Source organism: Salmo salar, chromosome ssa04 (genome assembly GCF_905237065.1).
Source record: "Salmo salar chromosome ssa04, Ssal_v3.1, whole genome shotgun sequence".
In the NCBI taxonomy this organism is placed as follows: domain Eukaryota; kingdom Metazoa; phylum Chordata; class Actinopteri; order Salmoniformes; family Salmonidae; genus Salmo; species Salmo salar.
The window spans coordinates 69,579,624-69,599,298 of record NC_059445.1 but is presented as its reverse complement, the minus strand read 5'-3'; the positions used below and the strand labels follow the sequence as shown (position 1 = coordinate 69,599,298).

Sequence of the window (19,675 nt, the reverse complement as noted above, 5' to 3'; positions counted from 1 at the left end):
TTGCTACTTATAAAACATGTATACTGGCTTTTCACAGGTTTTAGCAAACAAAGTTGCTGATTTTTATTCTATTGACTCCAACTAACCCTCTTTAAAAATCACCACTCTGCTAGAACAAAGTTAAACAATAAGGGCAGCTAACACCCTGCTCTGCCCGTTTTTGTGTAAACAAGTTAGCCTTATCTCACCCATTCTCAGGAAAAGTGGGGGTGGGAGGCAGAAAAACAACAGTGGCCAAATTGCGTGCCATGTCTGCTGATACCTGATTAATGGGCTCCTAACGATCACCCTGAGGAGGGCCTCACCACCCAACAACTCTGTGCAAATGAGTCCATGAAGGTATCCGAATGATGAACCTGACCTTTTCAAACACACCCTGGTTTAAATGGCCCACACTGAGACCTGCTCGGAATTTAGGCACTCACACTTCTGGCTCATACGCACACACACACACACACACACACACACACACACACACACACACACACACACACACACACACACACACACACACACACACACACACACACACACACACACACACACACACACACAACCCTGTCAAATACAGTACACACACACCAACCGGGGCCCTTAACACTGGGTTGTGTGGGTGACTCACCCATTTCCAGAGCCCTCTTTGGAGAAGGTAATTAAAGGAGTTCTCACTTGGGCAGTGAAAGTAATCATGGCCTCACAGTTCCTCCTCTCTGGATTTTCCTGGCATACTTTTGGTCATTAATTATGTCATCCCGCTCCCTGACTAATGACCGCTTACTTTTCAAAGTTTGTCTTTAGAAAGGCGCCATATGCTGCTGTGTGGCCCCAGTTCCTCTGAGGGGCTTTTTATTTAGCTCATAATGAGTCCATTAGCAATCCAATTTATCCAATGAGTGTCACATTGGCATTATTAGCGTCATGATTGTTCTCCTGAACCACTGCTCATGTTTTTGCTTTCAGCTGAACTTTTTCATTAAAGACGGATTAGCAAAACTATTTAGTCGCATTAGATATGGTGGCACATGTCTAAACAACATTGGTATTATAGCCAAATACTTGATGTTACTTTAGACAATGGACATTAAAACCATAGTACTTGTTGAAACTTAACAGACAATGTTTAATTTAATAATGGACCTAGGAAAGACATTATCATAGTGTGGCTGAGATACCTGTAGCCATGGGGTATTCAACATAGGAGGCTGCGGAGGAACTGCAGGGGTCCGCCAAATATATATACAGTACCAGTCAAAAGTTTGGACACACCTACTCATTCAAGGGTTTTTCTTTATTTGTACCGTTTTCTACATTGTAGAATAATAGTGAAGACATCAAAACTATGAAATAATACATATGGAATCATGTAGTAATCAGAAAAGTGTTAAACAAATAAAAATATATTTTATATTTCAGATTCTTCAAAGTAGCCACTCTTTGCCTTGATGACAAATAAATAAATCACTGACAGTGTCACCAGCAAAGCACCATCACACCTCCTCCATACTTCACGATGGGAACCATACATCCATTCACCTACTCTGCGTCTCACAAAGACACGACGGTTGGAACCAAAAATCTCAAATTTGGACTCCTCAGACCAAAGGACAGATTTACACCGGTCTAATGTCTATTGCTCGTGTTTCTTGGCCCAAGCAAGTCTCTTATTATTATTGTTGTCCTTTAGCAGTGGTTTCTTTGCAGTAATTTGACCATAAAGGCCTGATCCACACAGTCTCCTCTGAACAGTAGATGTTGAGATGTGTCTGTAACTTGAGCTTTGTGAACATTTATTTGGGCTGCAATTTCTGAGGCTCATAACTCTAATGAACTTATCTTCTGCAGCAGAGGTAACTCTGGGTCTTCCTTTCTTGTGGCGGAGAGAGCCAGTTTCATCATAGCGCTTGATCGTTTTTGCAACTGCACTGGAAGAAACTTTTGAAGTTCTAGAAAGTTTCCGGATTGAATGACCTTCATGTCTTAAAGTTGTTTCTCTTTGCTTATTTGAGCTGTTCTTGTCATAATATGGACTTGGTATTTTACCAAATAGGGCTATCTTCTGTTTACCACCCCTACCTTGTCACAACAGAACTGATTGGCTCAAACGCATTAAGAAGGAAAGAAATTCCACAAATTCACGTTTATTAACAAGGCACAACTGTTAATTTAAATGCATTCCAGGTGACTACCTCATGAAGCTGGTTGAGAGAATGCTAAGCGTGTGCAAAGCTGTCATCAAGGCAAAGGGTGGCTACTTTGAAGAATCTCAAATATAACATATATTTTGAGTTGTTTAACACTTGTTTGGTTACTACATGATTCCATATGTGTTATTTCATAGTTTTGATGTCTTCACTATTATTCTACAATGTAGAAAATAGTACAAATAAAGAAAAACCCTGGAATGAGTAGGTGTGTCCAAACTTTTGACTGGTACTGTATGTAAATGTGATATTTCCGTTTTGTAATTTTTATAAATTTGCCCAAAAATCGAAAAACCTGCTTTTGCTTTGTCATTATGGGTTATTGTGTGTTTTAAAATAAGGCTGTAATGTAACAAAATGTGGAAAAAGTCAGGGGGTCTGAATACTTTCCGAATGCACTGCATATGTGCTTTGGTTTCGAAATACCTGGTTGAAGCATTCAAACAGCTTATCAAAGCCGGGAGACAGTATCAACATACAGTCAGACTTGGGATGTGACCTGTCAATGTGTTTTGTGTCTAACCCAGTGCTCTTTCTTGTCTGTAAAGTTGTGGCGATTAAGGTCCAAGAAGTCATTTTTTTGATTTATAACTACTGGTGAGAGTTATTATTTTCCAGGAGGGCATTTTTACACCAGCTTTCAGACAAGCTCACAGCTACTGTGTAATTATTTAGTCTATATCCCCAGTACCTGGAGCGACCACCGGTTTAATACCCCTGGCCTACAGGTATCTCAGCCACACTATGATAATGTCTTTCCTAGGTCTATTATTAAATTAAACATCGTCTGTTAAGCTCCCCTGAATTTCCTGAAATTCATCAAAGATGTGTATTCAACTGCTGTCACCAGTCTTATATGAATAATGATATGCCCCCGTAGCCCAATCAGTCAGTCTTGGGCTAATGACATCTCACTACTGGAAATGTTATCATTAACGCATAGATAGATGGGGTAGATGGGTGGCAGTTGGTTTCATAGTACCCTGACATACCTTAAGTGTCCCATATCTCACTCTGCACTTCTGAAACTGAAATACCTTGAGAGCTAGTCGGTCCATGGAGCCTGACAAAAAAGAAGTATGACTCAGATTCTGCGTCCAGGAACCTGGATTAAGGGAACCAGGAATGTGTAACGCCCTGGCCATAGAGAGGGGTTTTTGTTCTCTATTTTGGTTAGGCCAGGGTGTTACATGGGTGGGCGTTCTATGTTTATTTTTCTATGTTGGTTTGTTTCTTTGGTTGGCGGTGTGTGGCTCCCAATCAGGAACAGCTGTAGTTCGTTGTTGCTGATTGGGAGTCATACATAGGCAGCCTGTTTTTCCTTTGGGATTTGTGGGTGATTGTTTTCTGTTGAGAGTTTTCCTGACAGGACTGTTTTGCTGTCGTCTTTGGTTTATTTTTGTAAAGTGTTCTCTTTTCATATTAAATTTCTAAGATGAACACACATCCTCCGCTGCACCTTGGTCTCATGACGACGATAGCCGTTACAGAATGAGTCATCGTGGGTCACATACTCACTTGTTTAGGTGGATACATTGTTTCACTGTTGCTATTAGGGTTGCACATTTTGGGGAATATTCAGATGTGGAAACTTTCCGTGGGAATATATGGGAATTAACCGGAATATGGGAATTAATTAATATGGGAAATATATGCAAATTGATACAATTTAAATGTTGATGTTTTTTGCATTAGTTATATTTACCATATCATATGGAGACAGAAAGATAAACATTTATCTTATCATAAGTAGACATAATTGCAAATGATTAAATCCTTCCAATAGAAATAAAAAAAACGATTTAGTTACGAATTGAATTTTTATTAAATGACTTGTCTCTTCACATGGGATGATTTCACTGAACAACAAAACAAAGGGAATAGTGAATGATCCATCGCATCTCCCAAAAATGTTTTCAACATACATCTGTAAAATGATAATCAAAGCTTTAGTTTCTAGACTGTCTTCCTCTCAGGCTACCATGTCTTTTCCCTGGACTTCCTCAATGTCTTCCTCTTGAACATCAGATTCTGAGAACTCATCTTCACTGTCACTTTCCAACCATGTTGTGGATGGCTCGTTTTCAGGCTCAAAAAGCCTCAAATTTGCACAGATGGCCACCAATATTTCAGCCTGTTGCATGCTTTGGCGAGTGTGTTCCCAAACAAGGACCAGTTGTGCTCTGAGGCGGCTGATGTTGGTGGGATTTGGAGGATGATGGAGGCAACAGGCGAAAGAGCTTCAGATCCACAAAGTCCCTTCCACCAGGTGGCTGATGAGATATGTTGGCACGACTGCCATATTTCATCTCCATCCCAAAGCCCTTGCTTGGAAGTGTACTTCGCCAGACTGCCAAGAACCTTGTCCTCATCCAGACCAAGGTTGTGAGACACAATAGTGATGACACCATAGGCCTTGTTGATCTCTGCACCAGACAGGATGCTCTTGCCAGCATACTTGGGGTCCAACATGTACGCTGCGGCATGTATAGGCTTCAGGCAGAAGTCTTCATGCTTTTTGATGTATTTCAGAACTGCAGTTTCCTCTGCTTGGAGCAACAGTGAAGTGGGCAGGGCAGTATGGATTTCTTCTCTTACATCTGCAAGCAGAGTCTGAACATCAGACGGGATGTCATTGTCTCCCTCAATCCGTGCAATGGCTACTGCTATAGGTTTCAGGCTGCTTACCACTCTCTCCCAAAATACATTCTCATGAGGATCCTCTTGATGGGGCTGTCCATATCGGCAGACTGTAATATGGCCATTTCTTGGAGAGACTCCTTCCCCTCCAGGAGACTGTCAAACATGATGACAACGCCACCCCAACGGGTGTTGCTGGGCAGCTTCAATGTGGTGCTCTTATTAGATTGCTGCTATAACTTGATGATCCTTCACATACCTAACCATTTCCTTGGCTCTCTTGTAGAGTGTATCCATTGTTTTCAGTGCCATGATGTCCTTGAGGAACAGATTCAATGCATGAGCAGCACCGCCAATGGGTGTGATGTGAGTGTAGGACTTCCCCACTTTAGACCAAGCAGCCTTCATGTTCGCAGCATTGTCTGTCACCAGTGCAAATACCTTCTGTGGTCCAAGGTCATTGATGACTGCCTTCAGCTCATCTGCAATGTAGAGACCGGTATGTCTGTTGTCCCTTATGTCTGTGGTCTTGTAGAATACTGGTTGAGGGGTGAAGATGTAGCTAATTATTCCATGCCCACGAACATTCGACCACCCATCAGAGATGATTGCAATACAGTCTGCTTTCTCTATAATTAGCTTGACCTTCACTTGAACTATGTTGAACTCTGCATCCAGCAAATGAGTAGATAAAGCATGTCTGGTTGGAGGGGTGTATGCTGGGCAAAGAACATTCAGAAATGTCTTCCAATACACATTGCCTGTGAGCATCAGAGGTGAACCAGTTGCATACACAGCTTGAGCAAGACATTCATCAGCATTTCTCTGACTACGTTCCTCCATTGAGTTAAAAAAACATCTGATTCCAGGAGGAACATGAGCTGTTGCTATCGATAAGGTGTCTGATACATTATTTTCACCTCGAATAGAAGTAGAGGGACTTTTGTCAGAGGTTGCTTGTTGTGAGCGCTGAGGGAACTTTATGCACTTGGCCAGATGATTCTGCATCTTTGTTGCATTCTTCACATATGATTTGGCACAGTATTTTCAAATGTATACAGCTTTTCCTTCTACATTAGCTGCAGTGAAATATCTCCACACATCAGATAGTGCCTGTGGCATTTTCCTGTAAAGATTAGAAAAAATGAGTAAAAAAAACCCATATACATTTCCATGTTAGTTAAATAGTTAACCTGTTAGGGCTAGGGGGCAGCATTGACACGGCTGGATAAAAAACATACCCGATTTAATCTGGTTACCACTCCTACTCAGTAACTAGAATATGCATATACTTATTACATATGGATAGAAAACACCCTAAATTTTCTAAAACTGTTTGAATGGTGTCTGTGAGTATAACAGAACTCAAATGGCAGGTCAAAACCTGAGAGATTCCTTTACAGGAAGTGGCCTGTCTGACCATTTCTGGAACTTCTTTGCCATCTCTATCATTTACTAAGGATCTCTGCTCTAACGTGACACTTCCCACGTCTTCCATAGGCTCTCATAGCCCGGGAAAAAACAGAATGTCGTCATTCCAGCCCCAGGCTGAAACACATTATCGCCTTTCTCAAGTGGCCCATCAAGAGACACTAGCTTATGCGCGTGACCCCGACCGCCCCCGCCTTTGGGATTTTTTCCTCTGTTTGCCGAAAAGGAGATTCCCTGTCGGAATATTATCGCTTTTCTACGAGAAAAATGACGTAAAAATTGATTTTAAACAGCGGTTGACATGCTTCGACGTACGGCAATGGAATACTTTGAATTTTATTGTCAGGAATTGCGCCAAGCGCGCGACACTTCTTTACTATTTCGGATAGTGTCTGGAAGCATACGAACAAAACGCCGCTATTCGGATATAACGATGGATTATTTTGGACCAAACCAACATTTGTTATTGAAGTAGCTGTCCTGGGTGTGCATTCTGACGAAGACAACAAAAGGTAATGACATTTTTATAATAGTAAATATGATTATGGTGAGTGCTAAACTTGCCGGGTGTCTAAATAGCGAGCCGTGATGCCTGGGCTATGTACTTAGAATATTGCAAAATGTGCTTTCACCAAAAGCTATTTTAAAATCGGACATATCGAGTGCATAGAGGAGGTCTGTATCTATAATTCTTAAAATAATTGTTATGCTTTTTGTGAACGTTTATCGTGAGTAATTTAGTAAAATGTTAGCGAATTCCCCGGAAGTTTGCGGGGGGTATGCTAGTTCTGAACGTCACATGCTAATGTAAAAAGCTGGTTTTTGATATAAATATGAACTTGATTGAACAAAACATGCATGTATTGTATAACATAATGTCCTAGGGTTGTCATCTGATGAAGATCATCAAAGGTTAGTGCTGCATTTAGCTGTGGTTTTTGTTTATGTGACATTATATGCTAGCTTGAAAAATGGGTGTCTGATTATTTCTGGCTGGGTACTCTGCTGACATAATCTAATGTTTTGCTTTCGTTGTAAAGCCTTTTTGAAATCGGACAGTGTGGTTAGATTAACGAGAGTCTTATCTTTAAATGGCTGTAAAATAGTCATATGTTTGAGAAATTGAAGTAATAGGATTTTTAAGATTTTGAAAATCGCGCCACAGGCTGCAAGTGGCTGTTACGTAGGTGGGACGAATTCGTCCCGCCGGTCCCATAGAGGTTAAGCAGTTAGATTAAAATGGAAACAGTTGAATTAACACTCCTCAGTTAGCAGGCTCAAGCAAGCTAGAACCCACATGGTAGCAAAAACTAACTAGCAGAAATTGTTAACAAGTTAGAAATGATTTAAACACACTTTGCTGTAGGCTACTATTTACTAGTTAACTTCTATGGGCTAGGTGGGACGCTTGCGTCCCACCTACTCAACAGCCAGTGTAATCCCGTGGCGCGATATTCAAATACCTCAAAAATGCAAAAACTTCAATTTTTCAAACATATGACTATTTTACACCATTTTAAAGACAAGACTCTCGTTAATCTAACCACACTGTCCGATTTCAAAAAGGCTTTACAACGAAAGCAAAACATTAGATTATGTCAGCAGAGTACCCAGCCAGAAATAATCAGACACCCATTTTTCAAGCTAGCATATAATGTCACATAAACAAAAACCACAGCTAAATGCAGCACTAACCTTTGATGATCTTCATCAGATGACAACCCTAGGACATTATGTTATACAATACATGCATGTTTTGTTCAATCAAGTTCATATTTATCAAAAACCAGCTTTTTACATTAGCATGTGACTAGCATGTGACTAGCATTCCCACCAAACACTGCCGGTGAATTTACTAAATTACTCACGATAAACGTTCACAAAAAACATAACAATTATTTTAAGAATTATAGATACAGAACTCCTCTATGCACTCGATATGTCCGATTTTAAAATAGCTTTACGGTGAAAGCACATTTTGCAATATTCTCAGTAGATAGCCCGGCATCACAGGGCTAGCTATTTAGACACCCAGCAAGTTTAGCACTCACCAAAGTCAGATTTACTATAAGAAAAATGTTATTACCTTTGCTGTTCTTCGTCAGAATGCACTCCCAGGACTTCTACTTCAATAACAAATGTTGGTTTGGTCCCAAATAATCCATTGTTATATCCAAATAGCGGCGTTTTGTTCGTGCGTTCAAGACACTATCCGAAAGTGTAAATAAGGGTGACGAGCATGGCGCATTTCGTGACAAAAAAATTCTAAATATTCCATTACCGTACTTCGAGGCATGTCAACCGCTGTTTAAAATCAATTTTTATGCCATTTTTCTTGTAAAAAAGCGATAATATTCCGACCGGGAAAGCCTGTATACGTACAAAGAGAGAGAAAATAAATACATCTCGTGCCCTCGTGCACGAGTGTGAGTCTCAGAGTACTCTGACCAGCCACTATCCAAACGCGATAATGTGTTTCAGCCAGAGGCTGCCTCGATATAATTCAGCTTTTTCCCGGGTTCTGAGAGCCTATGGGAGCCATAGGAAGTGTCACGTTACGGCAAAGATCCTCAGTCTTCAATAAAAAGAGCCAAGATGAACAACAACTTGTCAGAGAGGGCGCTTCCTGTTTGGAATCTTCTCAGGTTTTTGCCTGCCATATGAGTTCTGTTATACTCACAGACACCATTCAAACAGTTTTAGAAACTTTAGGGTGTTTTCTATCCAAAGCCAATCATTATATGCATATTCTAGTTACTGGGCAGGAGCAGTAACCAGATTAAATCGTGTACGTTTTTTATCCGGCCGTGTCAATACTGCCCCCTAGCCCTAACAGGTTAACAAAAAATGATGTATGTCATATAAAATAGATTCACCCCACCCAGTATTGTTATCAAAACTGACCAGAAAGCATGTAGTCATTTGCTCAGACAGTGTAGTAGTGTGGGCTCAATATCATCTCATTCGTGTGCAAGATCTTGAGAATCAGCTGTACATGTGATGGAAGAGTGCACTGCACATGTGGTGGAAGAATGCACTGTGCATGCAGAGGGTTGCGATTCCATTGAATTGGAGATCGTTTAACCAAAATATACCACAAGACCTATAATTGCCTTAAGTGTATCCCACAAAAAAGGTTCACTGTTATAAGCTAACTTTTTTATGAATTTAAGCAAAATTCCCGAAATTCCAGGGCTTAACTTCCCATGGACAATTTCCCTGGAAAATGTCTGGAAATTTACCGGAAAGTTTCCGACCCTTTGCAACCTTAGTTGGTATTAGTCTAGGCTACTGTTAGCCAAAAGCTACTGGAATAGCACCCTGAAAACAACTGCACTGTCTGCTGTTGTGGCATTTTGCGTCATTCTGATTGGTTAAGAGAGTAGAGCAATAATTTTCTGAAAAATTATACTATCTGAATATCCGAAAATAAAATTATGATATTATTAGAAGAATAGTGAATAGTAATAGTAATTTCAAATACCCATCCCTAGCACAATTACAGTGAAAGTGAAGTATATGACAGAATATTTAGTTAGTGCTTAGTTATCAATGTATTTGTTTGTTATTGCGCTGTTAACAAAAGTGTTAACTGCATTTTTCAAATACGAAGCTCAGGACATGATAAAAGTACTTTACAAGGTTTTCTTTTGTTGTGAAGATGATCATTTGCAATTGTCTTTTTTCCATCACAATTGTTTGGACTGTAAAACACTTATTCCAGCAGTGTGTACATATTGTTAATGCCCTGGAATTGAATTGGAATTACACTGTTTAGTAAACTGGTCTTTCCCAAAGGTGCAGTGCCTATCATTGATTTTGACTTATTCCAGCATTAGACTTGTGATAGTCTTAGCATGAACACTGGGACAGTGGTAGCCTACTGTAAAAAGAAAACATTGAATAGCATCTCTGTGATCCTAATGTGTTGTTTAATTAAATCAATACTGTATGTCCCTTGCAGTGCTTATTTATTACAGGATTTTGTCCCCATTGGTTCAGGTGTATACTACTTAGGCTTATTACCATTTAAAGGGGTAGTCCATCCAAAATCCATTCCTTTTCATAAAAAATGTTCTGGTGATTTCTGTCTACACACACACACACACACACACACACACACACACACACACACACCAGTGTTTTCGAAACTGGAGGTGCGTACCACTTTCTTACATTACCATTTGGCTTTAAACCTGCACCCCTCTCACACAAACAAACCCACCGACCATGCCTTCGAGAGTTACAACATTTCTCACTGATATGATAGACGTTGTCTGAATAATTTAGTTAGCTACGTTATTTATTCACTTAATTGGCCCCTAAAAATATATTGATGTTTCTGTGGGCAGATGTGAAGTTCATGACCTCTGCACGAAGAGGTTTAATCTTTTTACTTGTATATCATTGGTGAATTAACATACTTAACAGCAAGCATCCTTAGAGCATGAATGTGATGGATTGGTGAAGGCAGACATTATGCACAAGTCCGTCCCATTTTGTTATGTTGATTTGTTGTTGTTGATTTTCTCTGCAGGATTGTCTCCGCTGTTGATTTCAGGTGAAAGAAGATTCACAGTGACGATTCCAAATGCCAAACTTGTGTTTACCGAAAATGTGTGATTCATAGCAATAACTAGTGAGGAGTTTGTATTTTGAGTTATTGACATAACTTTAATTTACACACTGTCCTGCTGTCAGTACTTTTTGGCTGTTTGACGATTGTTGTGCCCAATCAATGTACCCCACACTCCCTTACTCATTCAGTAGACTGGAGTTAATATGGCAGCCATATGGAGTGCTGATTGTGTTAAATTCTCTAAGTTAATGAACTGTGTGAAATGTTTGCTCTTAGATTGACCACCACCTACCTCAAGAGATTCAGACAAATGTGCCTCACACTCAGAATGCTTCCATTCAGCCATTACACAGTAGGTAGTGTGAAGCATAGCACAGAGAATTTTCGAACAACCTTTTCTTGGCGGTACTTCCTCAATTTCTTACTTCCTTAATTCCTGACTTAGAAGAAACAACTTTAATAATGAAGCATTTTCTAAATTAGACAATTAGACATGGAAGTTAAGAAGCTGTGTTGTCTTCCAAGTCAGGAATTGAGGAAGTTTTGCCAAGTAAAGGTTGGTCAAAAATTATCTGTGTTATGCTTTACACTACCTACTGTGTAACGTCTGTATGGAAGCATTCACATATCACCGCTGTTTCAAAGTGTAGCTAAGCAACAGGCACCTGTCACATTGGTTGGTGGTCATGTCTCTCTGATAAATGTAATTGTTCTGTTGCTTGGCAGAGTGAAGGGGAAATCAATAAAGGAAAAGTCTTGCTGCCTGATTCGAAGGTCAGAATGCCTCTTACAGTGTGCTGCCAGATTTTGCAATTTAGTTTAATAGCTGGTCCGCTTATGTAGCATTATAACCTATGTCTAATGTTCACTTTGTGGATCAGGGAGGGAGGGGAGCCAAGGGTAGATGCTCTACTACAGTTTAAGTGACAAAGTTTACCTATGTTTACTTGGGTAGCATACCATGACATAGAGAGGACATAATGTAGCATGGACCCTGGCATAGAGAGGACCTAATGTAGCATGGACCCTGGCATAGAGAGGACATAATGTAGCATGGACCCTGACATAGAGAGGATATAATGTAGCATGGACCCTGGCATAGGGAGGATATAATGTAGCATTGACCCTGACATGGAGAGCAAGGTTCTACACTAACTTTTTCCACTGGTGGCACTGGTGCTACCGTACCAACTTTTTTAGTTAATGGCACAAGCACATGATTTGATAGAACCAATTAAAAAAAGAAAAGTGCCTGCATTCCATACAGAACCAGTTTAATAATGACTAGCCATCTTTTAAATGAGCATGCCCTTGTGTTCTTACAAATATTTGAATTGATTTTACTGTAACAGCAAAGAAAAGAGACTGTTAAAATGAAGTACAACATTTATTTATTTTGATTTCAAAGTGTTTGGAGAAAAAAAAAAACGATATTTGATACCAAAACTATACCATGGCAACAAATAAAAAAATCAGGGGAAAGGACTTTTATTTTCCTCAGTTTTCTCAGGTTTTCACTCTCAGAATCACACTTTAAAAAAATATTTGTTTTTCTAAGTCCACAACAATGCTTCAACCACACCAGGGGACTATTTTTTACATCTTGGGAAAAATCTGAGAATGTTTTTTTTTTGTCTAGACAGTTGTGATTGGCTAGCGGTGTTTCTGTAGCGCACTTGTGATGAAGTTTTCAAAACAAATGGCCACTAAAGCAAATTATCATGATTCTGCCAGGTAGGCTACTTTCTAGATACCCTTTAATTACATCTACCCAAAGATGGTTTGGCTATCATTAGCATTGCCTACAGCTAAACAAAGTGGTTGACATATAGGCCCTACGCATACCGCACACACAGGGCTCGGCATTTAGGTAAATTTGTCAGTGGCACGCCGGGCCAGTGCCAACTAAAAGCTATTGGCCCGAATGGAAAACAAATACTGGCCCGGGTCAAGATCCTTCAGGAAACCGAATGATGCATGCATAATTTCAATAGCAGGTGATTTTATCGTTCATTTACGGGCTGAGAAAGTAGCCTATACAGGGTTCATACAGACATTGACATTTAAAATTTCAAGCACTTAATTGTCATTTTCAAGGACCTACATTTTGCCCTTTCCTGCAGTCAAAAGACCAAATCACCCTCTTGTGACCTCATGGGTGGAATGTTATTCATATTTTTCATAATTTCATAATTAATAAACATAACCTTTTTTTTAAACGTCAAAAATCCGCTGTTTCTATGTCAAACAATTTTGTTATATTTCAGTCTTCTGTGATGTATGTAAAGTGTAATATTGGGATGTCAACTCAAAATGTTGTACATTTCAACTCTACCTGACATGGTACAGGTGTCATTTATTTTAAGCCCATAAGCATGTGTGTGAGGTGTATACTTTTTTTTCAAAGTAGTTTTGTTTAAGACTACCAAGAAACAGTCTGCGTGATCCTGATTTAGCCCACTGCAGTAAAATATTAATTGTTTAAATAGCCAATAGCAAAAAACTCCCCCACAAAATGTATGTGTCACGCCCTGACCTGAGAGAGACGGTTTATTTCTCTATTTTGTTAGGTCAGGGTGTGGGGTGGGCATTCTATGTATTTTATTTCTATGTTTTGGCCAGGTATGGTTTCCAATCAGAGGCAGCTGTCTATCGTTGTCTCTGATTGGGAACCATACATAGGCAGCCCTTTTTCCCTCCTTGAGTTGTGGGAGCTTGTTTTTGTGTTGTGCCTGTGAGCACACCATTACTTCACGTTTCGTTTGCTTCTGTATTTGTTTTGGAGAGTTTCATTTATTAAAACATGTGGAACTCTGCGCACGCTGCGCCTTGGTCTATTCATTTTGACGAGCGTGACAGAAGATCCCACCACAAGAAAGCCAAGCAGCGTGCGCTTGCTGGGAAGACGAGCTGGACCGGGGAGAACCAACATCAAGGGAAGCACGAGAGGCATCCCCCAATTTTTTGGGGGGGAGGGGCACACGGGGAGTTTGGCAGAGTCATGTTGGAGACCTGAGCCAACTCCCCGTGCTTACCGTGGGGAGCGAGTGACGGGGCAAGCACCGTGTTATGCGGTGATGCGCACTGTGTCGCCAGTGCGCACTCACAGGCCGGTGCGATCTGTGCCCGCGCCCTGCAGTTGTCGAGCTGGATTGAGCATCCAGCAAAGACGGGTTGTGCCAGCCATACGCGCCAGACCTCCAGTGTGCCTCCATGGCCCAGTATATCCTGCGCCAGTTCTGCACACTGTGTCGCCAGTGCGCCTGCACAGCCCAGTTCGTCCTGTGCCAGCGCTCCGCCCTTGCTGGGCTAAAATAAACATCCAGCCAGGACGGGGTGTACCGGCCCTAAGCTCCAGACCTCCAGTGTGCCTCCACGGCCCAGTATACCCTGTGCCTGCTCTGCGCACCCATTCTCCTGCGCATCTCCCCAGTCCGGTGAGACCGGTTCCAGCTCCATGAAGGAAGCCTCCAGTGATGATCTATGGTCCGAAGCCTCCAGTGCTGATCCATGGCACGAAGCCTCCAGTGATGTTCCATGGCCCGGAGCCTGTAGGGATGATCAAATCAAATTTATTTATATAGCCCTTCTTACATCAGCTGATATCTCAAAGTGCTGTACAAAAACCCAGCCTAAAACCCCAAACAGCAAGCAATGCAGGTGTAGAAGCACAGTGGCTAGGAAAAACTCCCTAGAAAGGCCAAAACCTAGGAAGAAACCTAGAGAGGAACCAGGCTATGAGGGGTGGCCAGTCCTCTTCTGGCTGTGCCGGGTGGAGATTATAACAGCACATGGCCTAGATGTTCAAATGTTCACAAATGACCACCATGGTCAAATAATAATAATCATAGTAGTTGTCGAGGGTGCAACAAGTCAGTAACACAAGAGTAAGTGTCAGTTGGCTTTTTCATAGCCGATCTTTGAGAGTATCTCTACCGCTCCTGCTGTCTCTAGAGAGTTGAGAACAGCAGGTCTGGGACAGGTAGCACGTCCGGTGAATAGGTCAGGGTTCCAGCAGGTCTGGGACAGCAGGTCTGGGACAGGTAGCACGTCCGGTGAACAGGTCAGGGTTCCATAGCTGCGGGCAGAACAGTTAGAACTGGAGCAGCAGCACGGCCAGGTGAACTGGGGACAGCAAGGAGTCATCAAGCCAGGTAGTCCTGAGGCATGGTCCTAGGGCTCAGGTCCTCCGAGAGAGAGAAAGAAAGAAAGAAAGAGAGAATTAGAGAGAGTATATTTCAATTCACACAGGACACCGGAAAAGACAAGAGAAATACTCCAGATGTGACAGACTGACCCTAGCCCCCCGACACATAAACTACTGCAGCATAAATACTGGAGGCTGAGACAGGAGGGGTCAGGAGACACTGTGGCCCCATCCGATGAAACCCCCGGACAGGGCCAAACAGGTAGGATATAAACCCACCCACTTTGCCAAAGCACAGCCTCCACACCACTGGAGGGATATCTCCAACCACCAACATATCATCCCGGGACAAGGCCGAGTATAGCCCACAAAGATCTCCGCCACGGCACAGCCCAAGGGGGGGCGCCAACCCAGACAGGAAGACCACGTCAGTGACTCAACCCACTCAAGTGACGCACCCCTCCCAGGGACGGCATGGAAGAACACCAGCAAGCCAGTGACTCAGCCCCCGTAATAGGGGTAGAGGCAGAGAATCCCAGTGGAAAGAGGGGAAACCGGCCAGGCAGAGACAGCAAGGGTGGTTCGTTGCTCCAGCCTTTCCGTTCACCTTCACACCCCTGGGCCAGACTACACTTAATCATAGGACCTACTGAAGAGATATGTCTTCAGTAAAGACTTAACCTCTCTAGGGTATGTGGGACCACCTACTCAACAGCCAGTGGAATCCCGTGGCGCGTTATTCAAATACCTTAGAAATGCTATTACTTCAATTTCTCAAACATATGACTATTTTACACCATTTTAAAGACAAGACTCTCGTTAATCTAACCACACTGTCCGATTTCAAAAAGACTTTACAACGAAAGCAAAACATTAGATTATGTCAGCAGAGTACCCAGCCAGAAATAATCAGACACCCATTTTTCAAGCTAGCATATAATGTCACATAAACCCAAACCACAGGTAAATGCAGCACTAACCTTTGATGATCTTCATCAGATGACACTCCTAGGACATTATGTTATACAATACATGCATGTTTTGTTCAATAAAGTTCATATTTTTATCAAAAACCAGCTTTTTACATTAGCATGTGACGTTCAGAACTAGCATACCCACCGCAAACTTCCGGTGAATTTACTAAATTACTCACGATAAACGTTCACAAAAAACATAACAATTATTTTAAGAATTCTAGATACAGAACTCCTTTATGTAATCGCTATGTCCGATTTTAAAATAGCTTTTCGGCAAAAGCACATTTTGCAATATTCTGAGTAGATAGCCCAGCCATCATGGCTAGCTATTTTTAACCCCACCAAGTTTGGCCCTCACCAAACTCCAATTTACTATTAGAAAAATTTGATTACCTTTGCTGTTCTTCGTCAGAATGCACTCCCAGGACTTCTACTTCAATAACAAATGTTGGTTTGGTACAAAATAATCCATAGTTATATCCAAATAGCGGCGTTTTGTTGTGCGTTCAAGACACTATCCGAAGGGTAGCGAAGGGTGACGCGCCCGGCGCGTTTCGTGACAAAGAAATTCAAAATATTCCATTACCATACTTCGATGCATGTCAAACGCTGTTTAAAATCAATTTTTATGCGATTTTTCTCGTAAAAAAGCGATAATATTCTGACCGGGAGTCGTTGTTTTCGTTCAAAGACAGAGAAAGTAAAATGGACTCTTCTCGTGCACACGTGCGCCAGTCTCATTGTTTTCAGATCGACCACTATCCAAATGCGCTACTGTTTTTCAGCCATGGCCTGCAAAGTCATCATTCAACGTTCTGGCGCCTTCTAAGAGCCTATGGGAGCGTTAGAAAATGTCACGTTACAGCAGAGATCCCCTGTTTTGGACAGAGATGATCAAGAAGGCCAAGAAATAGTCAGAGAGGGCGCTTCCTGTTTGGAATCTTCTCAGGTTTTGGCCTGCCAAATGAGTTCTGTTATACTCACAGACACCATTCAAACAGTTTTAGAAACTTTGGAGTGTTTTCTATCCAAAGCTAATAATTATATGCATATTCTAGTTTCTGGGCAGGAGTAATAATCAGATTAAATCGGGTACGTTTTTTTATCCGGCCGTGAAAATACTGTCCCCTATCCATAACAAGTTAACTTGTTCTCTGAAACATAGTATTGTATTTGGTCAAACACAATTCTCTCCATCAGTTTACTAAGAACATGTAGCAAACTGATTGGGTGGCAGTTAGAGCCAGCAAAGGGTGCTTTACTATCCAGGCTATCCACTATCCAGGCTGTATCACAACCGGACTATTGGGAGTCCCATCGTGCGGCGCACAATTGGCCCAGCGTCGTCTGGGTTTGGCCGGTGTAGGCCGTCATTGTAAATAAGAATGTGTTCAATTAACTGACTTGCCTAGTTAAATAAAGGTTAAATAAAAAATGTATGTTTTAGGCAGTGGATTTACTTTAGCTCCTGCCGCTCCTTTAGATTTTTGTTAAAGATAAAGCAAATAGAGGTGGCAATACAGTCTGCTACCATTCTCAATAGTTACCCATCAAAGTTGTCTATCTCTGGTGGCTTATCATTACTGATAGATAACAATAGTTTTTCCACCTCTCCCACACTAACTTGATCAAATTCAGCAAGCCTTCTCTTTCATTATAAGATATTTTATATAGAAATATGATGGTTGATTGTTCAATGTTGTCATTCCACTTCTGAGTTTTTCCACTTTACTAGTGAAATAATCATTGAAATTATTGGCACTATCAAAAGGTAATGTTATAAATTACTCATCAGCTTCAAAGAACGATGGAAATGAATTGGGTTTTCTGCCCATGATATCATTAAGGTACTTTTATGTAATTTGTCTTGGTTTGATAATATCGTTTCTTATTCTTTTTGTTAAGTTTTTTTTAGTCACCAAATTTCTCAATTTATAGTATGTCAACCATTCAGCTGGCCAGACTGACTTGTTTGCCACCTCTTTTGCATGTTTTTTTTTAGAACCTACACTTTTTTAATTCATCATCCAAAGGGCTCTAACAGTTCTCACAGTTAATGTTTAACAGGTGCATGCTTGTCAACAATTGGCACGAATACTGTTACAAATACTTCCAGTGTTGCATCTGAATTCACTTCCTCATACGCATCAGACAAACATATTTTTTTACATCTTCAACAAAAGAGTCTTAAGAAAATATTTTGTATGATCTCTTAAAAATTATTTTAATACCAGCCTTTGGCACTTTGGCTTTCCTTGTTATTGTCACATTGTTATGGCCACTACAGGCAATGGGAATTGATATTGCTTTGGAGCAAAGCTCTGCAGCATTAGTGAACATGTTATCAATACAAGTGGATCCAATGCTATTGGTATGCACTCTAGTTGGTTGAGTGATAACATGGGTCATATTACAGGCATTAGTCACAGTTAGAAGCTTCCTCTTGAGATGACAGCTATTTGCTAACCAGTCAATGTTCAGGTCACCCAAAACATATACCTCTCTATTAACATCACACACACTATCAATCATTACACACATATTATCCAAATACTGACTGTTCGCACTTGGTGGCCTATAGAAACACCCCGAAAGAAGAGGATTTAGATGAGGCAGGTGAACTTGCAATCACAACACTATACTTTTTTTTTAACTAGGCAAGTCAGTTAAGAACAAGTTCTTATTTTCAATGACAGCCTACAAACAGTGGGTTAACTGCCTTGTTCATGGGCAGAATGACAGATTTTTACCTTGTCAGCTCAGGGATTCAATCTTGCAACCTTTCGGTTACTAGTCCAATGCTCTAACCACTAGGCTACCTGCCACCCAATGAGATCCTCTCAGGAATATGGCGCCGGAAATGTACTGCAACACCTCCCCCATAGGAATTCTTGTATTTTCTGTACATGTTATATCCTTGTATTGCTACTGATGTATCATCAAAGGAATTTTCTAAGTGCATTTCAGAGATGGCCAGTGTTAGCAAGTTATTGATTTCATGAACCTTATTTTTAAGTTTACATAAATTAATATGGCCTATTCTTATACCTTTCCTGGGTAGTTATCGGAGATAATCAGTAAAATAAAAACATTGTTTAGCTAATAGTCAGTCAATCAGGTGCTTGTGAGTGTGTATTGGTGTATGTATACAGTACCAGTCAAAAGTTTGGACACACCTACTCATTCAAGGGTTTTTCTTTATTTATACATTGTAGAATAATAGCGAAGACATCAAAACTATGAAATAACACATATGGAATTATGTAGTAACCAAATAAGTGTTAAACAAATCAAAATATATTTTCTATTTTAGCATTCCAAAAAATGATACATTCAGGAATATTTTTGTCATGGCATGTGGCCCCCATTGATTTTGTTATAATGTCAGAGCAGAAGGAAGCAAGTTCTCTTCCAGGACAACCTTGTACGTGGCTTGATTCATGCGTTCTTCACAAAGACAAATCTGCCCGAATCCAGCCTTGCTGAAGCATCCCCAGATCATCACCAATCCTACACCAAATTTCACAGTGGGTGCGAGACACTGTGGCTTGTTCGGCCTCTCCAGACCTCGCACCCACTGTGAAATTTGGTGGGTTCCTTCTGCTCTGACAATGTTCCCCAACTCGGAGGATTGTTTTTTCCAGCAGGACAATATTCCATGCCACACAGCCAGGTCAATCAAGGTGTGGATGGAGGACCA

At 41.0% G+C, this 19,675-nt stretch overlaps 1 protein-coding gene across 5 annotated transcripts in view; it reads left to right on the top strand.

Moving 5' to 3' along the window:
• Positions 1-11,618, top strand: part of LOC106603748 (rab effector Noc2) — a 104,535-nt gene extending 92,917 nt beyond the window's left edge. For all 5 annotated transcript variants that reach the window (XM_045717289.1, XM_045717288.1, XM_014197805.2 and 2 more), the window contains one exon: positions 10,810-11,618. In XM_045717289.1, coding sequence (XP_045573245.1) covers positions 10,810-10,895 — 86 coding nt within the window. In that variant the 3' untranslated portion in view covers positions 10,896-11,618. The remainder of the gene's footprint in view (positions 1-10,809) is intronic.
• The last annotated feature ends 8,057 nt before the right edge of the window (positions 11,619-19,675 follow it).